A 20,621-nucleotide genomic window follows, 5' to 3' on the forward strand; every position below is an offset into this window, starting at 1 on the left:
CAGCCAGTGGCATTGAGCTATGGCAGCACCCTGATGGGTAAAAAGCTGCAGCTGAATCGACAGCAGCCGGACTATTTGAAGCTTTCTTCTCTTTGATGGTGTGCCAAAGCACACAGGGGAAAGGATCTGTAGGGCTTTTGTATGTGGAAAAATTTGTCAAAGGCAACGTGACAGCATGGTTATGTCATTCCAACTGCTCCTTGATTTATTGTTATGTGGGTACCACTCCCATGCAGGTGCACTCTGGAGGAAATGCCTCATGCTGCTGCAATCATTTTCGGGCAAAAGTGGAGCTGATCTGTTAGCATATCAGTCTGCTGTCAACAGGGACTTGAGCAAGACTTTCCTTCTGCTGAAACTGGGAGGAGACCCTTCAGTTAGTACAGCAGCCTTAAAAAAATCTGAGGAATGACCACCAGCTGTAGTATAGCACCTCCCTGTCACAGTGTCCTGCTTTTCCACAACCATTAATGATCTTCTTGTTGGGAGTTGTCACTAATACAGCTATTATCTAGAGGACAACTCTGCCTGGTGCAATTATACCACTCATGATGCATTTAGGTAACTTTTTTTGTTTTCAGCAGAATTCACTTCAATGTCAAAATACATAGATGTTTGCAAACATCTGAAAATGCTTTCTCAGTCTACAATACCACGGTCCCTGTGCTGGTGAAATAAATGGGAGATACAGTGGGAATCACAAACTGCATGGCCAGATACAGTGTTCTGGAACATTTAATAAATTCAGCTTGGAAGTCACTGGACAGCCAGTTAGCACCTTTCCTCATAGGATGCATTTCAAATACATAAATAAAATCACCATTGTTCATTTGAGTCTATGAGGGCAATAGAAGAACAAAGAATTCCCTTTGGTTAGTGGTCAGTAACATGAAGATTTCATTGCAACTTGTCAAAAAAAACCATAAAAATTGAATGAGACTTCAAATGAAATAGCCCAGAAATAAGAGGAAGGCTCCAGTGAATTCAGTTTCTTTCTGCCACTTCTCACTGAGACCAGCAGATGTTAAAAGCTCTTTGTGAGGTCTTGGTAGTCTAGCATCACACTGACACTTTTAATTTGGATGCTTTGAGTCCGTGCTTTCAGCAGATAGAGCTGGATGTTCAGGTTCACTGTACTTCTTATGAAAATTGAATTTTGTTCATATAGGGGTGTTTTCCTCCCAAACTTACTTGTGCACATTTGTATGGGTCAAAATCTATCAAGGTGTTGATAAAAGCTGTTCTAACACTTGAAAAAGGAAAAACTAAATTAATAAAGCAATCCACTAACAAATCCTTTTTTTCTTTTCCAACCAAACACAGTAAAATATGAACCTGTGACCATTTCTCATCTGGATGTCAAAGTCTACAATACCATTGCTGTACACAATCATACATGTAACATCTTTACATGTCTTAATTGTCTCCCTTTCAAGTCACACCAATTCAGAGCAAGACAAATGAGATCCAGATTCTTTCTCATCAGCTAACACAGGGGCCTTCCGACTGTGGACCCTCTCCCTTCTGATCCAAAACACTCTGAATTTTTTCTGCTTGACACAGCTTCACCTGCTAGATGTCCAGTGCAGATGCAGGGAAAGGCCAGTTTGTCTTGCAGCATTGTCCATGCTAACTGGGTTTTATTAATCCTTACCTGAAAATGTGTTCAGGTTTGTCCTATATTCTAGGACAAACCTAGATTCTTCTACTTGAAGAATCTGAGCTACATTCCAGAGCTACTCCCAAAGCACTGTAGTGGTGTGGAGAGAGTCAGGTTGTGAAGTCTGTGCATCCAGTGAGCTGTCAGCTACTGTTCTGTCAAGACCAAGACATTTTTAAAATAAAATAGTCTGGCTGGTGTTATCTGCAGAACAAGTCAAAGGTTAGAGCCTTTCTACTCAAGCTGCCTAGATGAATCAAGCTGTGCATCCTGGCACATCTCAGCTGGAAACCAGCAGGATTGCTGAGCACAATTCTGCCCTGCTTCTGCATCCTGCTGTCCTGCTGGTGGCACATGGAGCAGGAGCATGAACTTATTCTGGTTGAGGCACTCCCTTGTGTGGCTTCAGGGCATGGGTCCCTCCAGCAGGGAGTTGAGGGAAGACTGTGGTGAACTCCTCAGAGGTTTTACAGAGGAGCAAAGCAGGTTTCTGGGCTTACCTATTTCTGATGCCCACTGTGTTCACAAACCCTACAGACCCTCCTTCCTTCCCCCTTCCTTCAAGTCTCATTGCTATTGAACCCTCTGGAGATGTCAGTGAGGAAAGACTGCTTGGGTTTGCTTCTGAGCTCCCTGGGTGGTGGCAGTGAAGCTGCAAGGTGGAGCACAGAGCCTAACTGAAGCTGTTAGTGAAGCCCTTTAAAACCTTGCCTGGTGTTTTGCTGAGCACATTTTTACAGCACGAGCACTCCAGCAGTTTGCCGTTGTAGCTCTGACATTTTGAGCTGCTTTTCCTGGGAAATTCAGCTTCTTAATTCAGATTTGAAAATCCTTGTGTTCTGATCCATCTCTCAGCAGCCTACCTCCCCGACCACCCCCAACAAGCCAGTAGTGCCACTGGAGTGGGCATCTGGAGTGGTACCTAAACCTGACCCCACAGTCATCAACAAGCACATCCGGAAACTGGTGGATGTAAGTATTTGGAACATTACACTGGTCTAAGAGAATGGTGAATTTGATATTTTCATCATTACAATCAATTTCAAGCTTATAATGACATTGTTATGGTTGGGGTGAGTTTCAGACATACCCTAACAAATTTGAGCCGTTACTGATACCTTCAGAAATATTTATTTCATTCCTGCAGTCACCAATGGGACTAGTAAACAGGTTTCTGGGTGCAAAGGAGCAGACTTTCAGAAGCATCTGGCTGCTGTTTAATAGGTTTGTCTAGCAAATATAAATTCAGAGTGCAAGTTTATTTTCTGCAGCTCTAGCCACATAGTTTCTGCAGCTCTAGCCACATAGCCTCAGCTGAAAAGAAAGCAACTCAGAAACAAGGTCTCATACATTAATAGGTCCAATGAACTTTTCTAGAAACTCTATTTCTGATTTTCAGCTTGCTGTTAGTTTACTGTCCAGAGCACGTTATGTATGGTAAAGATAGCGTTGTCTTGGTGTCACTTTAAAAATGTGAACACAAGGTCAGAATTAGAGCTGAGATCTTCTAGCTCCAGTTTGGAAGGTGATGTGTTGTGCTAGGTAATGTAAACAAAGCTAAACACCTCCAGATTCCTTCGGAGAGACGGAACTTTTTTCTTTTTACAAATTAATAAGTATCTCCGGGAGGAGCTATTAAATTCTGATTTTGTTTGTGTTACAGATCACTAATTGGGGTTATGTTGTTAAGATAACCTAAACAAACTCTTCAGTTCTCTCACCCAGATTTCAAATATAACTTGTTGTTTATTTTTGTACATGACCTTTTTTAAAAAAAGTTTAACTTTTCTTCTAATGTGGGATGCCAGAAATGCACATGCTGTTCTTGAATTGCTTTTGTCAGTGCCATATGTGTTGATAAAAATGACTCCACATCCAAACCTCTCTTTGATATCTTGTTAAATAGGAAGTCTGCCACAATTCCTTAATCTTTCCAGAATGTGCTGGGTGGGAGTTTATGTTTGTTCCTATAGTTGAGGGAGTTGCAGTTCCACATTCCACAATTTTGGCCCGGTTCAGGACATGTGATTTGAGTTTGACAGGATTAAAACATGGTTTGGGGCTTTTATGGATACAGCTTACTAAAAGGCTCACACCACTCTACAACTGTTTTCACTTTGCCAGTATTTGTTGTTTACTTGCTGCTTTGAGTTGTGCTTTTAGCCATTGTTTTTATTACAAAAAGTGTTGAATACTGCTTGGGTTTGTGTTTTAGTTCCGTCTTTGTGATGTTTTTTTGAGGTCTGCCAGTCATTTCATAGAAATGGGTTTCATAAGGTTCTTGTTAAAACAGATGTAGTGTCCCTAGTGACAGGGACACTACAAATGCCTTTCAGGGGTCTTGGTATATTGATGTAATGTCTTTATCAACAACATTTTCATCCAGTGAAGGAGCCTGTACTTCCTGTGTGCCTCTCAGATAGCTATGTTGACTTTGATACTCATGTTTTTCCCATCAGCATCACACATGGCTTCAACACCAGAGATGTTTGCACATCTCTGCAAACAGGAAGACAGAATACAGTGACTCCTTAGCAGCTAAGGAGGGCACCCATCACTGTATGTGACATTTAAATTTGATTCCATGTCTGTTTTTACTTAGTGGTGGGTTGGGGTGGGTTGATGGAAGAGAATGGTTGTTAGGCACAAATTGCTCATGATTGGGGTGTCAAAATATTAGTAAACAAAATAGATTGAAACAGTACTGTGGCAGAGTAGAGGTGACCACCTGAGAGAAAAATGAAGCCAAAACCATCTGAAATACTCATGGGAAAGTTGCTGTTGTTTTTGTTTTATTTCTTTCCTTTTTTTTTTATGATTAAAAAGTATACTTAATGAAGCAAAGGGAATATGTCATCACCTGGGGCAGAATTTTAGTGACATTTCCATCAAAGAAGAAAAAGTAAAGTAAGAATAATTATGTGTGAAGACATGTGGAGGATCATCACGAGATAAATGCTGATGTCAAGTTTCCTTTAAAAATCAGCAACTTTTCCCATAGAGTCAAATAATATGCATCTTGAAATACTAAGGAAAATAAAAGGAATAAAACAGATACAACAGAGCATCTGAATAGCTGAATAAAACACTGGTTTACATGTAATTATATTGTTGAAGAGGCTGGTATAGACTCAGGATAAACTAGATAATAGTACAATAATATCTTTTTTTTCTCCCCAGTCTGTCTTTAGGAACTACGATCACGACCATGATGGTTATATATCTCAGGAAGACTTTGAGAGTATAGCTGCCAACTTCCCCTTCTTGGACTCTTTCTGTGTACTGGACAAAGACCAGTAAGCTTGGATATCTCTTTGTGGTGGCTTTTTTCCCCTTTTCCTCAATTTGAAAATTCAGAAAATACATATATTGAAGAAGCAGTGCTCCCAAATTTCTTGTGTCTGACAAGATTACTGAAAGCCGAATTCTGTTATCATTTAAATTCTTATACTCCAGTCAGTTCTTTAAGTCCTAGGTTGGAGTCCTGCTTTACCTGGTAATTTAAAAATCATTTATGTAATAGCTTAATGACAAATTCCTGCTGGGACTGACTCATAACCCTAGAGTACTGTGCAATTACGGTGGAGATACTCTGCTCAGGCCAAGCATCAAACTGATGAAACAAATGAGTTCTGTACAGCACATGGAAAATGAGTGCATGCAGCAGAGAGGGGGTAACAAACACCCTAGAATGTATATGTATCACCCATTTCCTAGCCAGTTGGGCTTGATTATTCTTGTTATCCAGAATCTCTTTGACTGTGAAGGCTGGTGGCCAGCCGGAGGCATAACCTTGTTCTGTGTGAGCAGTAAGTCAAGTTCCTTCATTTAGTGGCCTGGTCTGTGCTATCTTACCACTAACAGGTGAGATAACAAGGTTCAGTGTTACTGTTTAAAGAAAGATAAGAACCACAAAGGCTGTAAGGGCTTTTTTCCTTCCAGGACTGTTGCAGCTCTTTCAAAGGATGTGCTTTGTGTGCTGCATGCTTTCTGCAGTGAGAAAACGCCAAATTTTTCAGTGCCATGAGCAGTGACAGATCTACTCTACTTTTTATTTCCCTTACAGAGATGGTCTTATAAGCAAAGAAGAAATGATGGCTTACTTTCTGAGAGCTAAATCACAGTTTCAGTGTAAAATGGGACCAGGGTTTATTCATAACTTTCAGGAAATGACATATCTTAAACCAACTTTCTGCGAGCACTGTGCAGGATTTGTAAGTATGATTTCAATAATAGCATATCTTAAAAACAACTTTTAGCTTTTAAAGTATATAAGGTGGAGCTGGCTCCCTACATTGCTAAAGTATCTCATAATACTATCTCATGGCATTCAGAAGCACAAAACATTTACTTGTGTTGTAGCTGTGCTATCCAGTTTTGATTTAGTGGTTTCTTAAAACTGCTGTTTGTAGGAATTTCTGTTGGGGGGGAGACAATTATGTTAGCTAAAGGATGTGAGAGACTATATGAATAGTCTTACTTGGTTTATCTTCAGTTCTTTAATTTGGCTTGATTTCCCATGTAAACAAGCTCAAGGGAAAATAGATGTCTGGAGCAGAGGATGTAGATGAGGCAAAAGCTGTTGTTTCTCAGGAAATTGCACATGGCAACCTAGATATGTTCATAATTCTCTGAATGGCTGTAACAGCCCTAATTTTCCCCCTATTGAATTAACAGATCTTCTAATTTGGTAAAGAAATCAAAAGTGCTGCCAGCACTTTTACAATAAGAATTTTTAGAATTTATTAGTTGGAGTGGGTTTTTTTAATTTGCTTTTTCTCTCAGCCATAACTTACCAGATGTCATTTATTAGAGTGCTCTCTACATATCTGTGAAAGGATTGGTTTTGTGGACATTTGTGTTGCTTGTAAACCTTCTCTAAGTATTCCACTTCAAACCAAATGTAGTAAAGAATCACTGTGATATCGAAGTTACTTTAATGGACACACTTGGCTGAAACCAAATGTCCACATTTAGGCAGCTAAAGCAGTAGGGCAGAGGGCCATGTCCTCTGTTTGTGTGTGGCTCACATAACAGCCTGTAAACTCAGGCCCTGTCCTGCTCTCCAGAACAGATAACTTTATTCCATCATCTTTTCCACTAAGCAATATTTCTTCATGATGGTTGAAAGTAGCAACAGCAGCACTGCAGAGTGCAAAAATGTGCCTCCTTTCAGCCCCACCCTGGTGTTCCTGCTCTAGCCCATGCTCCCATTTTCCACTCACATCTTCTGCGACGCGTCAGTTCTGCTTGGGTGCCTGAAGCCCCTGCCGCAGCCGCTGCCGCTGATTAACACCACGGGCAAGAAGGAATTCCGCCTATTTCCGCTGGAGCTGCAGAAGCCCTGGCTTCTGGTGACATGGTCAGTGCTGACGTAGGAGTGTGCTGCTGGCTCTCAGGCTGACAGCTCCAGCAGACCCACGGGGCAGGGGCCTGAGCCTGCTGTTCCAGGCTGCCTTGGGAAGACGTCATTGCATTCGTGACACTCGGTGCATGTTTGGAAGGCTTCCACAGCAAAGTGAGGCCCAAGGACTGCCCTGAAATGTCCTCTCCTGCAGATATTTTTCTCCTACTTCAATTTTTATATTGGCCATTGTTAGATTTTTCATGTCTCCCTGATTACATCCAGCGCAGGAATGCAAACGAGTAAGGGGTTGTACAGGAAATGGAAATAAGGTCATTTTTCCTGTCAGCTCACTGAAGTCATTGGCATTGTTCTGTGGATGAGTTGGGCTGATAGGACAGGAACCAACTACAGGATCTGCTGCATATTTGTTCTGCATTTCAGTGCTACTCATCCACGGGTGGAAACCCAATTTCAAACTGATGCACTGATTCACAGTCAAAATAATGTGCACTGACCATGCAGCAGGATGAATTGACATGACAGTGCAATGCACACAGTTATTAGAATATTACAAATGCTGAAGGTCAAGCTAACACCTAATGCCATTAAGCAGCACAAAGTTGATATGCCCATGGCCAGTCGCAGTTCCGTCCCAAAGCTTGAGTTGCACCACATGGCAGGGTGGGTGACCGGCCGTCCTGCTAAGCTTTATAATCTGAATTTGCACAGATCCTCTTACCTTGGCAGCAGAGCTGTGTCAGACACATTCTAAGCTTTAGGTCAGAATTCATGACATGACACTTCAGCTAAGCTTCCACTGCGGTGTGTAGCCACAACAGTAGTGGCAAATTTGAGGGGGAGGAAGGTACAGAGATAAGAAGGTGAGGAATGACTAGAGAGGCCTTCAGTGGGAACAGATTAGAGCTTAAATGAAATAAGTAACAAGAAATCTGAGAATACAGGTCATCTCTGCTTTTTCAGGAGGGACTGGGGTGCTCCCCTGTTGCTGCCTGAGCACAGCAGCTGTATTTGCTGTGCACATAAATGGCATTAGCAAGAAAAGAATAAGCCACAGGCCTTCTGTGGACCCAGCTTCCACTGTTGTCCTTTCTGTTCTTTTGTTCACCATTCTTCTACCTTGTCTAATCTGTTTCTGCTCTCTCCAGAGCCCATTTTGGCTTGCTATTTCTTTTGTGCAATGAGTGGGGTGGTTTTCTTTTTCACCCAGAATCTTTCCATTATGTTTGTTTTACTCTTTCCTTTGTATTCATAATGATCTTCATCTCTTCCTTTTGAACCTTTCTTTAATGGCCATATTCACCCCCTGCTCTCTGTGCATGGACACTTAGAGATCTGGTGATGAGCCACACACAGTTTCAGTTGCCTGGATGTGCTCACCCTCCTTGGTGAATGAGTTCAGGAAAAAAAAAACATCAGAGTCCCCAGTTTTTTTTCCTTTTATGCTGGAGTTAGAAAAACTGCTCCTTCCTCTCACTGCCTCTCAAGAGTGGAAATTCTTGTTTTTATAATGCCGTGGCTGTAGATACAGTGCTGCTGAGTACATAGAAAACAATTTACTAGGGAGTTTCCCTGTTTCCAAGCAATCCTGCTCATGTGGCAGTGAGAGCTTCCCAAAAGTGGGACCACACGCACTGGCCCTTGGATGTTTAGCATTTGGTAGTTGCAAGTGTATGTTGACAAGAACAGCTTCTGAGGGAAGGCAAAGATGGAATTTAGTGGCTTTTCTGCCTGTTTCATTCTTCATCTGTTTGGGTTGGGGTTTTTTTAAGTTGGAAAAGGCAGGTGCACAAATCAGATTGCTGTGGCTAGGTGTGCTGGGAGCCAGTGGGAACCAAGAACCTAGTTTTTGTCCCCAGTGGTCTTTTTTTCTGCTTTGTTTGAATGTTTTGGGTCAGTGATTTATCTGGAGAATGGACATACACAGGAAATTCTCCTGCAGATAACATTAAGGGAGCCTGGAAGCAGAGTGTGCTCTGCTGTTTTCATTGAGCTTGATATGATAACACATTTTAACCCATTCCTGGAAGCAAAAGTCATCTATGTCTCTCCTTCTCTGGTAGTCCCATTACTACAAGTAAGTAGCAGAAGTAAAGGAGAAGCCACACAAGTCTTATCACAACTAGAGGGGGAGGTCTGCCTGACAGGAAGGGTGTTAAGAGCAGTTGTATCCTGTTTGTGCTTTTGTAGCCATTGGTACTTCCTCATTGTGACCTTGTTTTCCTTCCAGCTTTCTTTTCTGATTCCTTGACGTTCTTTTGTCTTTCTTTGCAGCTCTGGGGTATAATCAAACAAGGCTACAAATGTAAAGGTAAATAAATACTACAAGGATTTTTTTCAAGCTATGGGTGGTGGGTTGTAGTACAAGTTAGTCAACCATACCTTTAACTGAAATGGCATGTGTTCAAACACATCTTGCATCTACATTTTGTATTGTCCATGAGCACTATGAAGTTTCACTGCATTAGAATGCACATTATTGCATTAGAATGCAGTAGGAATGCAAAGATTCTGTGGGATAAAGGTCCAAAGCAGCCCCTGATTCCATGAGCTGTAACTTTCTACCAGTAAAGACCTTGTAAATTGGAAAACCAAGTGTTCTTATCCTAACACTGAGAGATCCTGAAATATATGCCCTGAGACTTGGGTCAGGAAAAAGTCTGCTGGCAACAGTTTGTACATCCATGTACATCCATGCACCTGTAGTGAAGCCTACATGCAATTTAATAGCGGCTGAGCTAGAAATAGAGAAATATTTATTTCCTAGACTGCCCAGCAGGTCTCATTCCAAGACCTTCTTCAGACACTCAACTCATAAAAAATGCTAGAGCTCTTACATCCCTCTCCTTTGCCTTCATAAACATTTAATTTCTTATGCAGTACTTGTACCCTATTAAGCAGGTCAGACCATAAAGGGCATTATAGTGGTCCTCATTGGCTTTTAAATCCTGGACCTATTTGTTTCTCAAGCAGCCCAATTCTGGCTGAAGGGCACTGTTGATTTTCATAGCTGTAGCTGCCTCTCAGTTATTCAAAGGGGAAGACTCACATTTGTACTCTTTTCACTTAGTCTTACATAGACTCCAAGGAAAAGGAAAAAGAATTCACAGTAATTTTTTTTAGGATACACCATACTCCTGTCTCTCTCTCTCCAGCCACAAACCTCTCTTCCTCAGAGTGGGATGGGAAAAATGTCCATGGCTAAATCAACATATGCAATTCAGATATTCCTGATTACTTATCTATCATCTTAGAAGCTCTGAAAGGGCTGGTTGCAGTCTATAGTTTTATTGGTAGGATGAGGAAAGGAAGGTAAAGTTTTGTCACACCAAGCTGTAAACTCAATCTGAGATCTGAAAGTTGAGCTTCTGTCCTGCATCACTGCCTGTAGCACTGGCCCAGTGGAGACTGAGCAAAAGTGGTTCTGTAAAGTCAAAGTTACAGGCAATGAAGCATGAAAGTAGGAGAGCAGAGCTGCTTATTCAGATCCTTCAGTGGTCAACAAGTGTGAGGGTGCTGCCTTTGTTGCAGCAGCTACCAGCTGCTCTGTGTTCCAGCATCACTGCAGTGTGACACCCATTAGAGATGAACTCTGCCCTCAGCACAGAGCTGCCATCCTCTGCTTGAACACAGCAGGGGGAGGGAGGGAGTTCCTTCTCCCAGGTGTGCTGCTTACTCCAGCACTGTGAGTAATGAGATAAAAGCCAGACTGCATAGTCTGCAAGTGATAGAAGGAGTCCTGCACTTCAAGAGAGATCTTTAGTGTATCTGAGGGAGTGTGTTACCTTTGAGGCAGAGAAGGGCAGAGCTGGGCATGGGCTGCTGCATTAGTCATAAGGACAAGGTGTTGGCAGAAAGCAGAACTCTCATCCATCATGCCAGTGCTGCTGCCCTGAGCAGAGAGGCTCCTACAGCAGAGCCATAAATGCTTGATATTTAAATAAATTAAATAAACCTTGACAATGCTCACCTAGAACAAAATGTCGGGCTGTGGAGCAGCAGAAGAGAAATAAGGGAGATGGGAATTTTTAAACAGTGGAAAAGGATATAGAGGAGAGCAAGATTGTGTTTGGGGCACATTCTCCACCCTTCAGCCATTTCTTGCATGTAAGATCCATACTCCAGCCACACTTCAGATAAATGTACCTAGTCATGATGTATCCAGTGATTTAAATCCCAGCAGAGGTTTGGAGTGCAGGTACTCAAAAAGTCTTTTCTGAGTGGATGATAACTTCCACAGAGCTCATTCATGTGCTAATGTTGCTTACTGAGCTACTTAGACTATTTTTAACTTACAGTAGTCGACACTGACCTCCAGCAGTCCTTTCAGATGCTCAGGGTACGGATGCTCTGGTGTCTTCTAACCAAACCTGCTTACTATAATGGGCCCTGCTGGGTCAGATAAAAGCCAGCCAAATAAATAACCCCCCTCTTGGTGGGAGCAGAAGAGCAGAAGTTTTATGTAGGGCATACACAGGATCATATCATTCCACATCTCTTCTTTGAGACTATTTTATTGTTAAAATATCATCTTCCCTCTTGTCTTCTGCTGCCATTTTTCTACTAATGGCTGTCATGGATATGATCCATTTTTTTTTGTAATGCCCTTCACACCAAATGATCCATTTCTGTGACACCCTTCACAACTTCTGTCAAACTTTTTGTTCCTTCAAAGTCCTTTCTTGGTATCTGCCTGCTAATAGCCCTGAGGGATTACAGATAGTTGTGGCTTTCCATTTGATGACTTGACAATTCCTTTTTTTACAGATTGCGGTGCCAACTGTCACAAGCAATGCAGAGATCTGCTTGTGCTGGCATGCAGGAAATTTTCCAGAGGAACTTCAGTAGGCAGCAACCATGGGTCTCTTCCTAGCAGTCCATCTCTGCCTCCAGGTGAGAACACTTTTCTTCCTGTTTTAAACCATTTCTGGAATCCTCTCTAATGGCCAGTGTCCTTGCTGCCATTTTTAATTTTTCCTTTGCATCAACACACAAAGAGGCACTTGTCCTTTTTTCTGCACTATGGCTTGTATTCAGTCCTCAGATTACAGCGTCCTTTTTTTCCAGCGATGGCTTTAGTGTTCTGGTATCCTAAGGCTCACTATCCTCCTTACTGGCACCTCTATCCCAGCTGAAAAGAAATGAAATGGTATTTCTCCTTTTTTATCACTTAGGAGCAAGGAGACGTAGGGCACAATTCTAGCATTGCCTTATGCCCTGAGCATACAGATGGTGAGACAATAAGATCTGTGCACACAGTGTCAGAAACAGTTTCCAAGCAGCACATGGATATTGATAATTATAGCACTGCTTCATACAAGGGGTTACCTCCCCACCCTCCCCCATGTTTGTTAACTTTTTGTAAAGACCTTGAAGCAGAATACTTAAACAAAACAATTCCACCCTCTCTTTCAGTCCAAGATGAAGTATTTGAATTTCCCAGTGTTGCTGCAGAACACCAAGACCTTGATGGCAGAGCTATCACCCTCGTCACTGGCTCTTCACGGAAAATTTCCGTGCGGCTGCAGCGGGTGACCACCAGCCAAGCAACACAGACAGAACCACTCTGGCATGAGCCAGGTTGGAATGATTCAGGTTCCCACACTTTCCCCAAAATGAAGTCCAAATTCTACGGAAAAGCTGGGAAGAGCAAAGGCTTTGCAAAGTGGGAGAATGAAAAGCCCAGCATGCAGGCTGATGTGGACCTAGAAGCTGAGGCCCAACAAGACATACAGGATCACAATGGAATAGAAACTCTCCCAGAAACACAAGAATCCGAGGTGAGTTCCAGAAGAAGCCAAGGCAGTTTAAAATCTGCTAGTCTGAAGTCTCATAAGGTTATTTGATGGATTTCAGGGTGCTTTTTCATTCAAATTTGTCATTGCTTCTTGCACAAGAGTCACTTTCAGAAGAATGCTAAATCATCCATAGATCCCTGTTTTCTACACTGCACTACACGTGTGCTACGACACTATAAGTGGCAGTTTGGGTCCTGCTGTCAGTGTGTGCGTTTTAGTAGTCGGTACTTCTCATTTTGAATACCATTAAAGTAGCCTGGTGGACATCTGGCCACCTTTTGTCCTGTTGTACTCTTGCAGTGCACAGTTCAGGACTCCATGAGAGAGCAACACCCACAACAATTACCATTCTGACAAATACAGGAATCCAGGCCAGGGCAGGGTATTGATCTGATGTCTGTTGCTGTCATCCATAAAGTTTATGCTTCCAAAGCCTCATGCTTTTATTGACCTTCTCTGCCAGCATGTAAATGCTTATTTTCTTCTGCTTGCAGGATAGCTGATTGCTCACCCTGAAGCACAGAAAGCTAAAGATGACAACTACAGCAAGTGTTGATGGACTGTCACAGACCACATTTGGCCATAAGGAGTGTTCCCATACCTCATCCTTTTAAAGCCAACCATTGCCCTGTTTTCTTAGCTGAAAGGTGTTATAAGGCACTATTTATTTTCTCACGAGTAAGCCATTTCGATGAATATTGCACAGCCACAGCAGAATGAATCTCTGTGCTCCGTGTTTTCTCTTGTATGACTTCCATGGAAACTTCCTCTATGTGCCAGTGAGGATATATTCAGCCTTCTTTAAAGGCACTGCATCATTTCAATATGTCTGCCAGCAACAGCAAGGGTGAGGACAGAAGCCAAGCATCCAAGTTTGTTCAATAACACTCCTTTCCCGAGGCTTGTCATGATCATTTAAGGAAAGAAGTAGGTGTGTGTGTGTTGACTAAATCTCAAACAAAAATCTCTCACAAAATACTCTATACTGAAATTCTTCACGCACCTGGGGTTTTGAATTTTGGCCGTGTTTACATTGCTGCAGTGAAGATATTGGTGTTCAGCACAGTGATATCGGTTCCCAGACTGGGGAATCCTTCAAAGAGGCAGCAGCTGGCTGAGAGTGAAGGAATTCCAAGACACTATGTGTTTTTCTATGGAGAAGGGTCATTTTTGCCAGCACTGATTATGGTAACATTAGCATGCAATAAACACTTTAGTTTTATGTGTGTGTGTATTTGTGTCCATGTATGTATGTGAGTTTGGTACTTTTCTCTGGTTAGAAAGCTGTACATGTTAAGACTAAATGTTCTGAAGAGCAATCTCCAAATCAGCAGATTGCTAAGGTAGGATCTAGCACCTGAATTATAATGGTCTGGTTTGAAGTTGCATTTCCCAGAACTGTTAAGTTATCGAAAGAGGACAGCGCTCATCTGGAAAAAGAGATAAAAACAAAACACCACAAAGCTCAAACCTGAAAAACTGGCACACGTGTTAGTCTTCTTATCCCATCTCCCCACAAAAACAGGGGTAGGGAGTGTGCATATGTAGCACACGCTCTGATTTAAAACCCAGTCATAAGATGTCCTACAAAATCCAAGTTATTGCACCCTTCAACATGTTATAAACTTTCAAGATGAGAGTAATTTCATAGACTTCCCTAACACAAAACTGACAGCTGCACTCCTCTGTGGTAATTTGACTGTAAACTGCACTGGGACTACTTGATACCTGCTCAGGTGTGCATCCTGCATGTTTGTTTTCCAGCACAACCAGTAGCAATAGTAAATGGTAAATCTGTGGAGACAAAAAAAAAAATTTTAAAACCATTCTCTTTACTGTTGTAAACTCAAGAGAAATAAGCACTCTTCAGGTTTCCAAACTAGGATGAGGGCCAGAAGCACACTTCATTCTTATGCTGCTGTGGGCAAAGAGCAAGCATTAGCAAACCCATGGTGTTCATTTCCTGTGGTGGGTCAGCTGACGGGTCACTGCCACTGCTACCGTTACAGTGCCCGGCTTGCTCACAGTGAAAATGCTCTGCTGGAGAATTTGAATAGAGAAATTTGGTTACCATCCAGGCTGTTGATGGAGCTGCTCAGATAAGCCTCTTAATGCTCTATAAATGAAATGTTCAGAGCAACTTCATTCTTAACATCACGTAGTTTTGACCAGCATTTAGTCTGTAGACCTCAGCTCATTTCTTGCAGGCTTTTAAAAGTTATTTGTAGCTCTTGACTTACTCATCTCATCAATAAATCCTTGCAAGCCTGGAAGCTTCAGTCAGTTATATGCTTACCTCAGCAGCAGTTGCAGATCAAGGATAGTCTGCAGGCCCACACAACTGATCCTGCTAAGCAAAATATTGCAGCCTCCGAGGAGAATCACAAAATCATCAAGGTTGGAAAAGACCTCTAAGATCAGCAAGTCCAACCTTTGACCAATCACCTTGTCAACTAAACCATGGCACTAAATGCCACATCCAGTTGTTTCTTGAACACATCCAAGGATGGTGACTCCACCACCTCCCTGGGCAGTCCATTCCAATGCTTAACAACCCCAACCATGAAGAAATTCTTCCTGAAATTCTTCATGAAATTGAGAAGGAATAGGTGAAAATTTCAAGTACCTGCTACAGCTGGAAACCCTTTGCCTCAGGCATTTAAGGAAGGGGAACACAGAGTGTGTTGTTGGCAGCAAGTGATCGTGGCCATTGAAAACAAGAAAGACACTGGGTAGAAATGCAGCCATTTTTCTCACACACACACCTCTCACTGCCCAGAAAGGAATAGATTTATCTTAGAAATGTAATTATTTATTAAAAAAGCATTCACATGCTGTTTACAGAATGTGGATCTCCTAGTCCACAACAAGAATCTGAGTAGGGAGAGTTCACAGGGCTTGAACAAACATTTTAAGAAGTTGCTATGAGCTTTTTTTTTTTTCCCCTGTGGGGAGGCCTGAATATAGGAAATTTAGAAAATCTTTTTCTTTTCTTATTTCAAGGGGACATCTTTTTCTGAACAGGGGAAAGACTTATTTTCACAAAAGCAATTTTAGTTACCCAATCTAGGCGAAGGAACAAAGAGTTTCTTGTTTGCTCTAACTTAACAAAATGCAGAAAGCATCAGCCATCAGAGTTCCTGCCTGATCTATGTGTCTTTGCTGGTCTTGGTGAAATCCTGCCTGCTAGAAGTACAGCAATTCCAGGAGAGTGTCCAGGAGAAAGTGTGTCATAATGACAAAAAGGCTGGATTAATGAAGTAGCTAAAGTCAGATACAATCCCAAATGATGCTGGATACTTCCACCCCATCCATTCTCTCTCCTGTCTCAGGATCCTTTAAAAAACATGGGGGCAGACTGAGGGATTGTTTAAGAAACAAACTCTCCAAAACACCACACAGAGGAAAGAAGGAAGATTGTGTCAAACCTTATTTACAGCTTGGTCTGCAAATGCCAAAGAATACAAGCAATAAGAGTAGGTGAAAAATGCAAGTGCTTGGATAGACCCTGTAAGAGATTATTTGGCTGTTTGAGCCAAACCCACTAGGACTTTCTGTGCTTGTTTAAAACCTCTGCAAAGCCTCATGTTGCACATAAGAGAGATTCAGCTTTGCTTCCAACTTTATGAAGTGCTTGAGTGCTTCTCAAGGAGTCAGGGGGACATCTGGCTCTCTCACAGGGAAATGCAAGGTCAGGTTTGAACCCCAGCTCTCTCCTCTGCTCTAAACCTCCCCAGAGTCTTGCCCTCCTCTGCCCCCCACACCCAGTCCTACTCAGCTTTTAGGCTTTAAAAGAACAAACCCAGCTTTACAAAGAAACATCTTCCTAGACAGAAGCCATCTTCTCAAAGGCACCTTCCTCAGGCAGGTGAAGTCTTGGGCAGGGAGAATATACTTGCTGACCAGAACTAGTCTGAAGCATGGATTTTCCCCAGCTGGGGAAGGTGAGCCATTTTCCTTTCAGTACAGCAGATGAGCTGAGCTGCATAGCATTTTTTCAAAATTAAACAGCCCGTCACCTCTGTGGACTGTTGCTCAAGGACTCCTCTACAGAAGTCAAAGTGAAAGCATCCCCTACATGCCCCCCCAAGGTCTTCCTCATGGGAAGCCCAGAAGCCTTTGGCTGTGCAGCCACAGGAGGATCCTTGCAGCCTTGGACACTAGTTCTAGAAGCTTTAGGCAACTGTATGGGAAATACAGATTTCACATGAAAGAAAGCTGCATGTGGAGTATACTGGACAGAGGCTGGGAAAAACCAACAAAACAAAACAAACTCCACAAAAACAACCAACCCAAAAAAACCCAAAACAAAACAAACCTCACCAAAAACAGAGAACACAAATAACAAGACAGACAAAGAGTAAATGCAGGAAGAAACACACTAAGAGACCTCTTTCTCTATGTGACACCAAGAATGGAAGGGGATCTCAATGAAGGGAGGGAGGGAGGGAGGGAAGGAAGGAAGGAAGGAAGGAAGGAAGGAAGGAAGGAAGGAAGGAAGGAAGGAAGGAAGGAAGGAAGGAAGGAAGGAAGGAAGGAAGGAAGGAAGGAAGGATTTTTAGAGGCAGGAGAAACAAGGGTTTGTTTGTTTTGTGACTATTATAGCACAAAGAAAATCTAATCAAGGTTTGCTTCATTCAACATCAGCCTACTAACAGATGAAAATATCCATATAGCACAAAAAATAGCTCCAAGTATTTCTCAAGAAAGCCTTGACAAAAGAGCTGGCAGGGTCATTGCAGAAATGGATGCAAGTTTGGAAAAAGTTTTTGAGTTATCAGCACTGATCTGGATTTTCAAAAAAAGCATTGCAGCCAACGGGGTAAACTCATTGGAAAATCCGTGCACTGCACTTTAAAGTGCTGTTTACAGCTGTGGACAATCTGGTCCTAGGAGACAGAAAAGCCATCAGCAAAAGGCTACTGCTGGGGCAGTATGAAATTTAGCCAAAAAGTCTGCTTTTTCCATGAGTGGAGCTAATGCCGGAAAGTTTAAAGAGGCCTTATCACCTTCATCTCTGCTCCATGTGTGAAAACGAGTTATGACCTTCCACCTGCCCACAGCACAGGCAGACTCCCTCTTTCTTTGGTTTTACAATAGTGTTTTCCTACTTTTTGTACTTGTTTTTCTCTCCTGTGTTGTGGGAAAGACCCACGTGGACAAGAGAGGAAATTACTGGACAATAAAGGGGAAACAATGACACTGACAGCAGTCAGAGCTATAAAAAGCACCAAGTAAACACAAAGGAAAAATATTTTTTCCCTTCTTTCCTTGTTTGTCAAGCCATTAGAGCTGTGACTTATTTTCAGCCAAGGAGGGGAGAAGGCAATGTTTACAGCTGGTAACAGCACTTGCTTTTTCAGACTTTGTCCCCTTGAAAAGTCATAACCTGAACCAAGCAAGGACATGAGTATGCCAAGAGCCTACACAGGGGAAACACCTTGGCATACTGCTCTCCAATCACAACACTGCTATGACTTAGGTAGTCTAAGGGTTTGCTAGAAAAGCAAACTTGGGGTTTGATAAAGCAAACTTGGAGTTCAGCACTAGCCAGCTTGCTTGGGACTGCTAAATCATGTTCAACACCTTAAAAATGCATTGATACATCCATATCATTCCTGTTGTCCAGGGAAATAAGAAGTTCAGAGAGAGCAGAATCACAAGCCTAACAGTCAACAACACTTGGACTCTCTACTGCAGTCTAAATATGGCAGAACTAAGACTAAATTATGTGCAACAAAAAGGTACCTGAGCTTTTGTTTGCAGGTCTTCATTAACCTCACAGGGAGCTGAATCAACTTCCAGTACCACAAGAATTGACACAAGCCTTTTGGACACTCGAAAGCCATGAGATCCCAGTGATAATCCTTATTCCCCACTGCATTCTTTCCACTTCAGCAGTTTAATTTTCATTTTCTAGGTGCATAACCTGTCAGGGAATATTCCTACACCACAGGACTTGTCAAGCTCCAACCACTTCTCATAACTATCTACTGCCATGAATCTTGCTTCCCTTCTCCCCATTTCTATCTTAGACAGTTGACTGGTAAGCCTCTAGGTTCTAACTGAGCCTGAGGCTGGTTGAGGCACTTGCCACTTTCCTCAATTCAGATGCAAGTGACAGTCTCCTGGAGACAGACAGCTGAAGCCTTAAGGCAGGTTACCCACAGGCTCTGGCTGAGAAGCCAAATCCATAGCTTGAGGAGCCCCTCTGGGGCCATCAGCCATCGTGGCACATCACCATGGAACTACACACTTCAGGATTTTGGCTGCTGAAGTAGAAGAATCTCATCAAGAGAGCAATTACCAGCCAGCTAAAGAGAAAACTACTCATGGAACAGCTACAAGACAAAAGGCTCTCTGGGGTGAGTTATGTACAATGCAAGCTCAGTTTGACCCACTTTCCCTGGTTGTGGTACTCCTTTACTCACAGTAAGAAATCAATTTTTATCTCTTCCTCAGACCTGCAAGGAAAATTCAACTATGACTACAGTGCATATGCATCATGGTATTCCAAGTCAGGTAGTAATGCACCTGATGTGGGAAGCAAGTGTGCCCCCCTCTCCCCATAGTTATGTTACTGCACAGTGACAATGCTTGAGAGACAGTGATCCTAACACAGGGAATGGAAAGGCAATGCAAGTGAAGCCTTTAGGAAACAAAAGCTGCTAGAGAAAAAAAGGCAGATGGAAAAAACAGAACAAGATGCCTACAGCTTGTGGGAGAAGAGTGGCAAGGAACAGGAAGGCCAAGAGGAAGAACACTGTTCCCCTGGCTTGCTTACTTGCCTTTTTAATCTGCTGGAGTTCTGCTTTTGATCATGATGCACAATGAAATCAAACATGCATATCCAATCCACCACAGTCTAATAACATCCACAACCCATCTCACTTCTCCCAGCTTCTATTTAAGAGATTCCTCCCAGTGCAGCAGTGCAGAAATCATGTTTGGAAAACTGTAAATATCAGAGCGTCATACAGAGAATAACAAAGCAGTGGCTGTTTGCTTTCATTAATCAAAGCTGCTCTCTCCACATACACAAAGCTTGTTTTCTCTGGGGAACAAAGAAGTCACAGCACACTAGGAGGAAACAATAGAGTAAGGAAAAACAACAACAGCTGGCAGAAGCAAAGTGTTTTCTTTCCTGTTGGAAGAGTAAAGCCTCCTGGTTTTGACTTCTGATTTTTTTTTTTTTTTAACTTTCCCCCTCAAACAGGAATAAATTGGGACTTGGCCTAAGTCCTGGAAGAAGAAGGAGGAGGAGGAGTATTTAGATGAGAAAAAGCTATCTGGGAGGAGGAAGGGGAAGCTCCTACCCCACCCCAGCATCAATTCACCATGTCACAGTGTGCAAAGGTGAGACTCTGCACTGCAGCAACAGCTATAGCCTTGCAGAGGAACTGGCAGTTCTGGCACAGAAAGCAATCTCTGAAGGCACTGATGTAACTCCAGCAGGGGCTCTCTGAAGAGCCTCCTGAGTTCCCTCTTGCTAGGAACAAGTTTACAGCACTCTTAATGCACTGACAGAAAGCACCATCCTCTTTACACTGAGGACTGTGAAGAAAAGCAGAAGCTGTCAGCTTGAAAAGATTACATTCCCAGCAAAAGGCTCTTTTTAATTTGTCAACCTCTTTGCATTTGCTAGTCCAGGACTGACCCCACTGTAGGAACCCTAATTCTTAAAAAAGCCCCACTAATTATTTTTGCAGGAATGCGGCTCATCACCACCTAATGCTTATGACAAAGCATTACAGGGGAGACACCTTCTCTGGAGATTGCTGCTGTAAGAAATCATCGA

The 20,621-nt window shown here is 42.5% G+C and overlaps 1 protein-coding gene across 5 annotated transcripts in view; it reads left to right on the forward strand.

The window, feature by feature from the left end:
- The window catches only part of RASGRP3 (RAS guanyl releasing protein 3), a 58,809-nt gene extending 44,764 nt beyond the window's left edge, over nucleotides 1-14,045 (forward strand). For 4 of the 5 annotated variants that reach the window (XM_071429966.1, XM_071429989.1, XM_071429963.1 and 1 more), the window contains 7 exons: nucleotides 2,516-2,632; nucleotides 4,841-4,956; nucleotides 5,727-5,874; nucleotides 9,300-9,336; nucleotides 11,793-11,918; nucleotides 12,441-12,805; nucleotides 13,318-14,045. In XM_071429966.1, the coding sequence (XP_071286067.1) occupies nucleotides 2,516-2,632; nucleotides 4,841-4,956; nucleotides 5,727-5,874; nucleotides 9,300-9,336; nucleotides 11,793-11,918; nucleotides 12,441-12,805; nucleotides 13,318-13,326 (918 nt within the window). In that variant the 3' untranslated portion in view covers nucleotides 13,327-14,045. The remainder of the gene's footprint in view (nucleotides 1-2,515; nucleotides 2,633-4,840; nucleotides 4,957-5,726; nucleotides 5,875-9,299; nucleotides 9,337-11,792; nucleotides 11,919-12,440; nucleotides 12,806-13,317) is intronic. The other variant, XM_071429972.1, reaches the window with a different exon arrangement.
- The last annotated feature ends 6,576 nt before the right edge of the window (nucleotides 14,046-20,621 follow it).

The sequence above is a fragment of the Agelaius tricolor genome, unplaced genomic scaffold, assembly GCF_023055355.1.
Source record: "Agelaius tricolor isolate 1412-34295 unplaced genomic scaffold, bAgeTri1.0.p SCAF_1, whole genome shotgun sequence".
NCBI classification, from domain to species: domain Eukaryota; kingdom Metazoa; phylum Chordata; class Aves; order Passeriformes; family Icteridae; genus Agelaius; species Agelaius tricolor.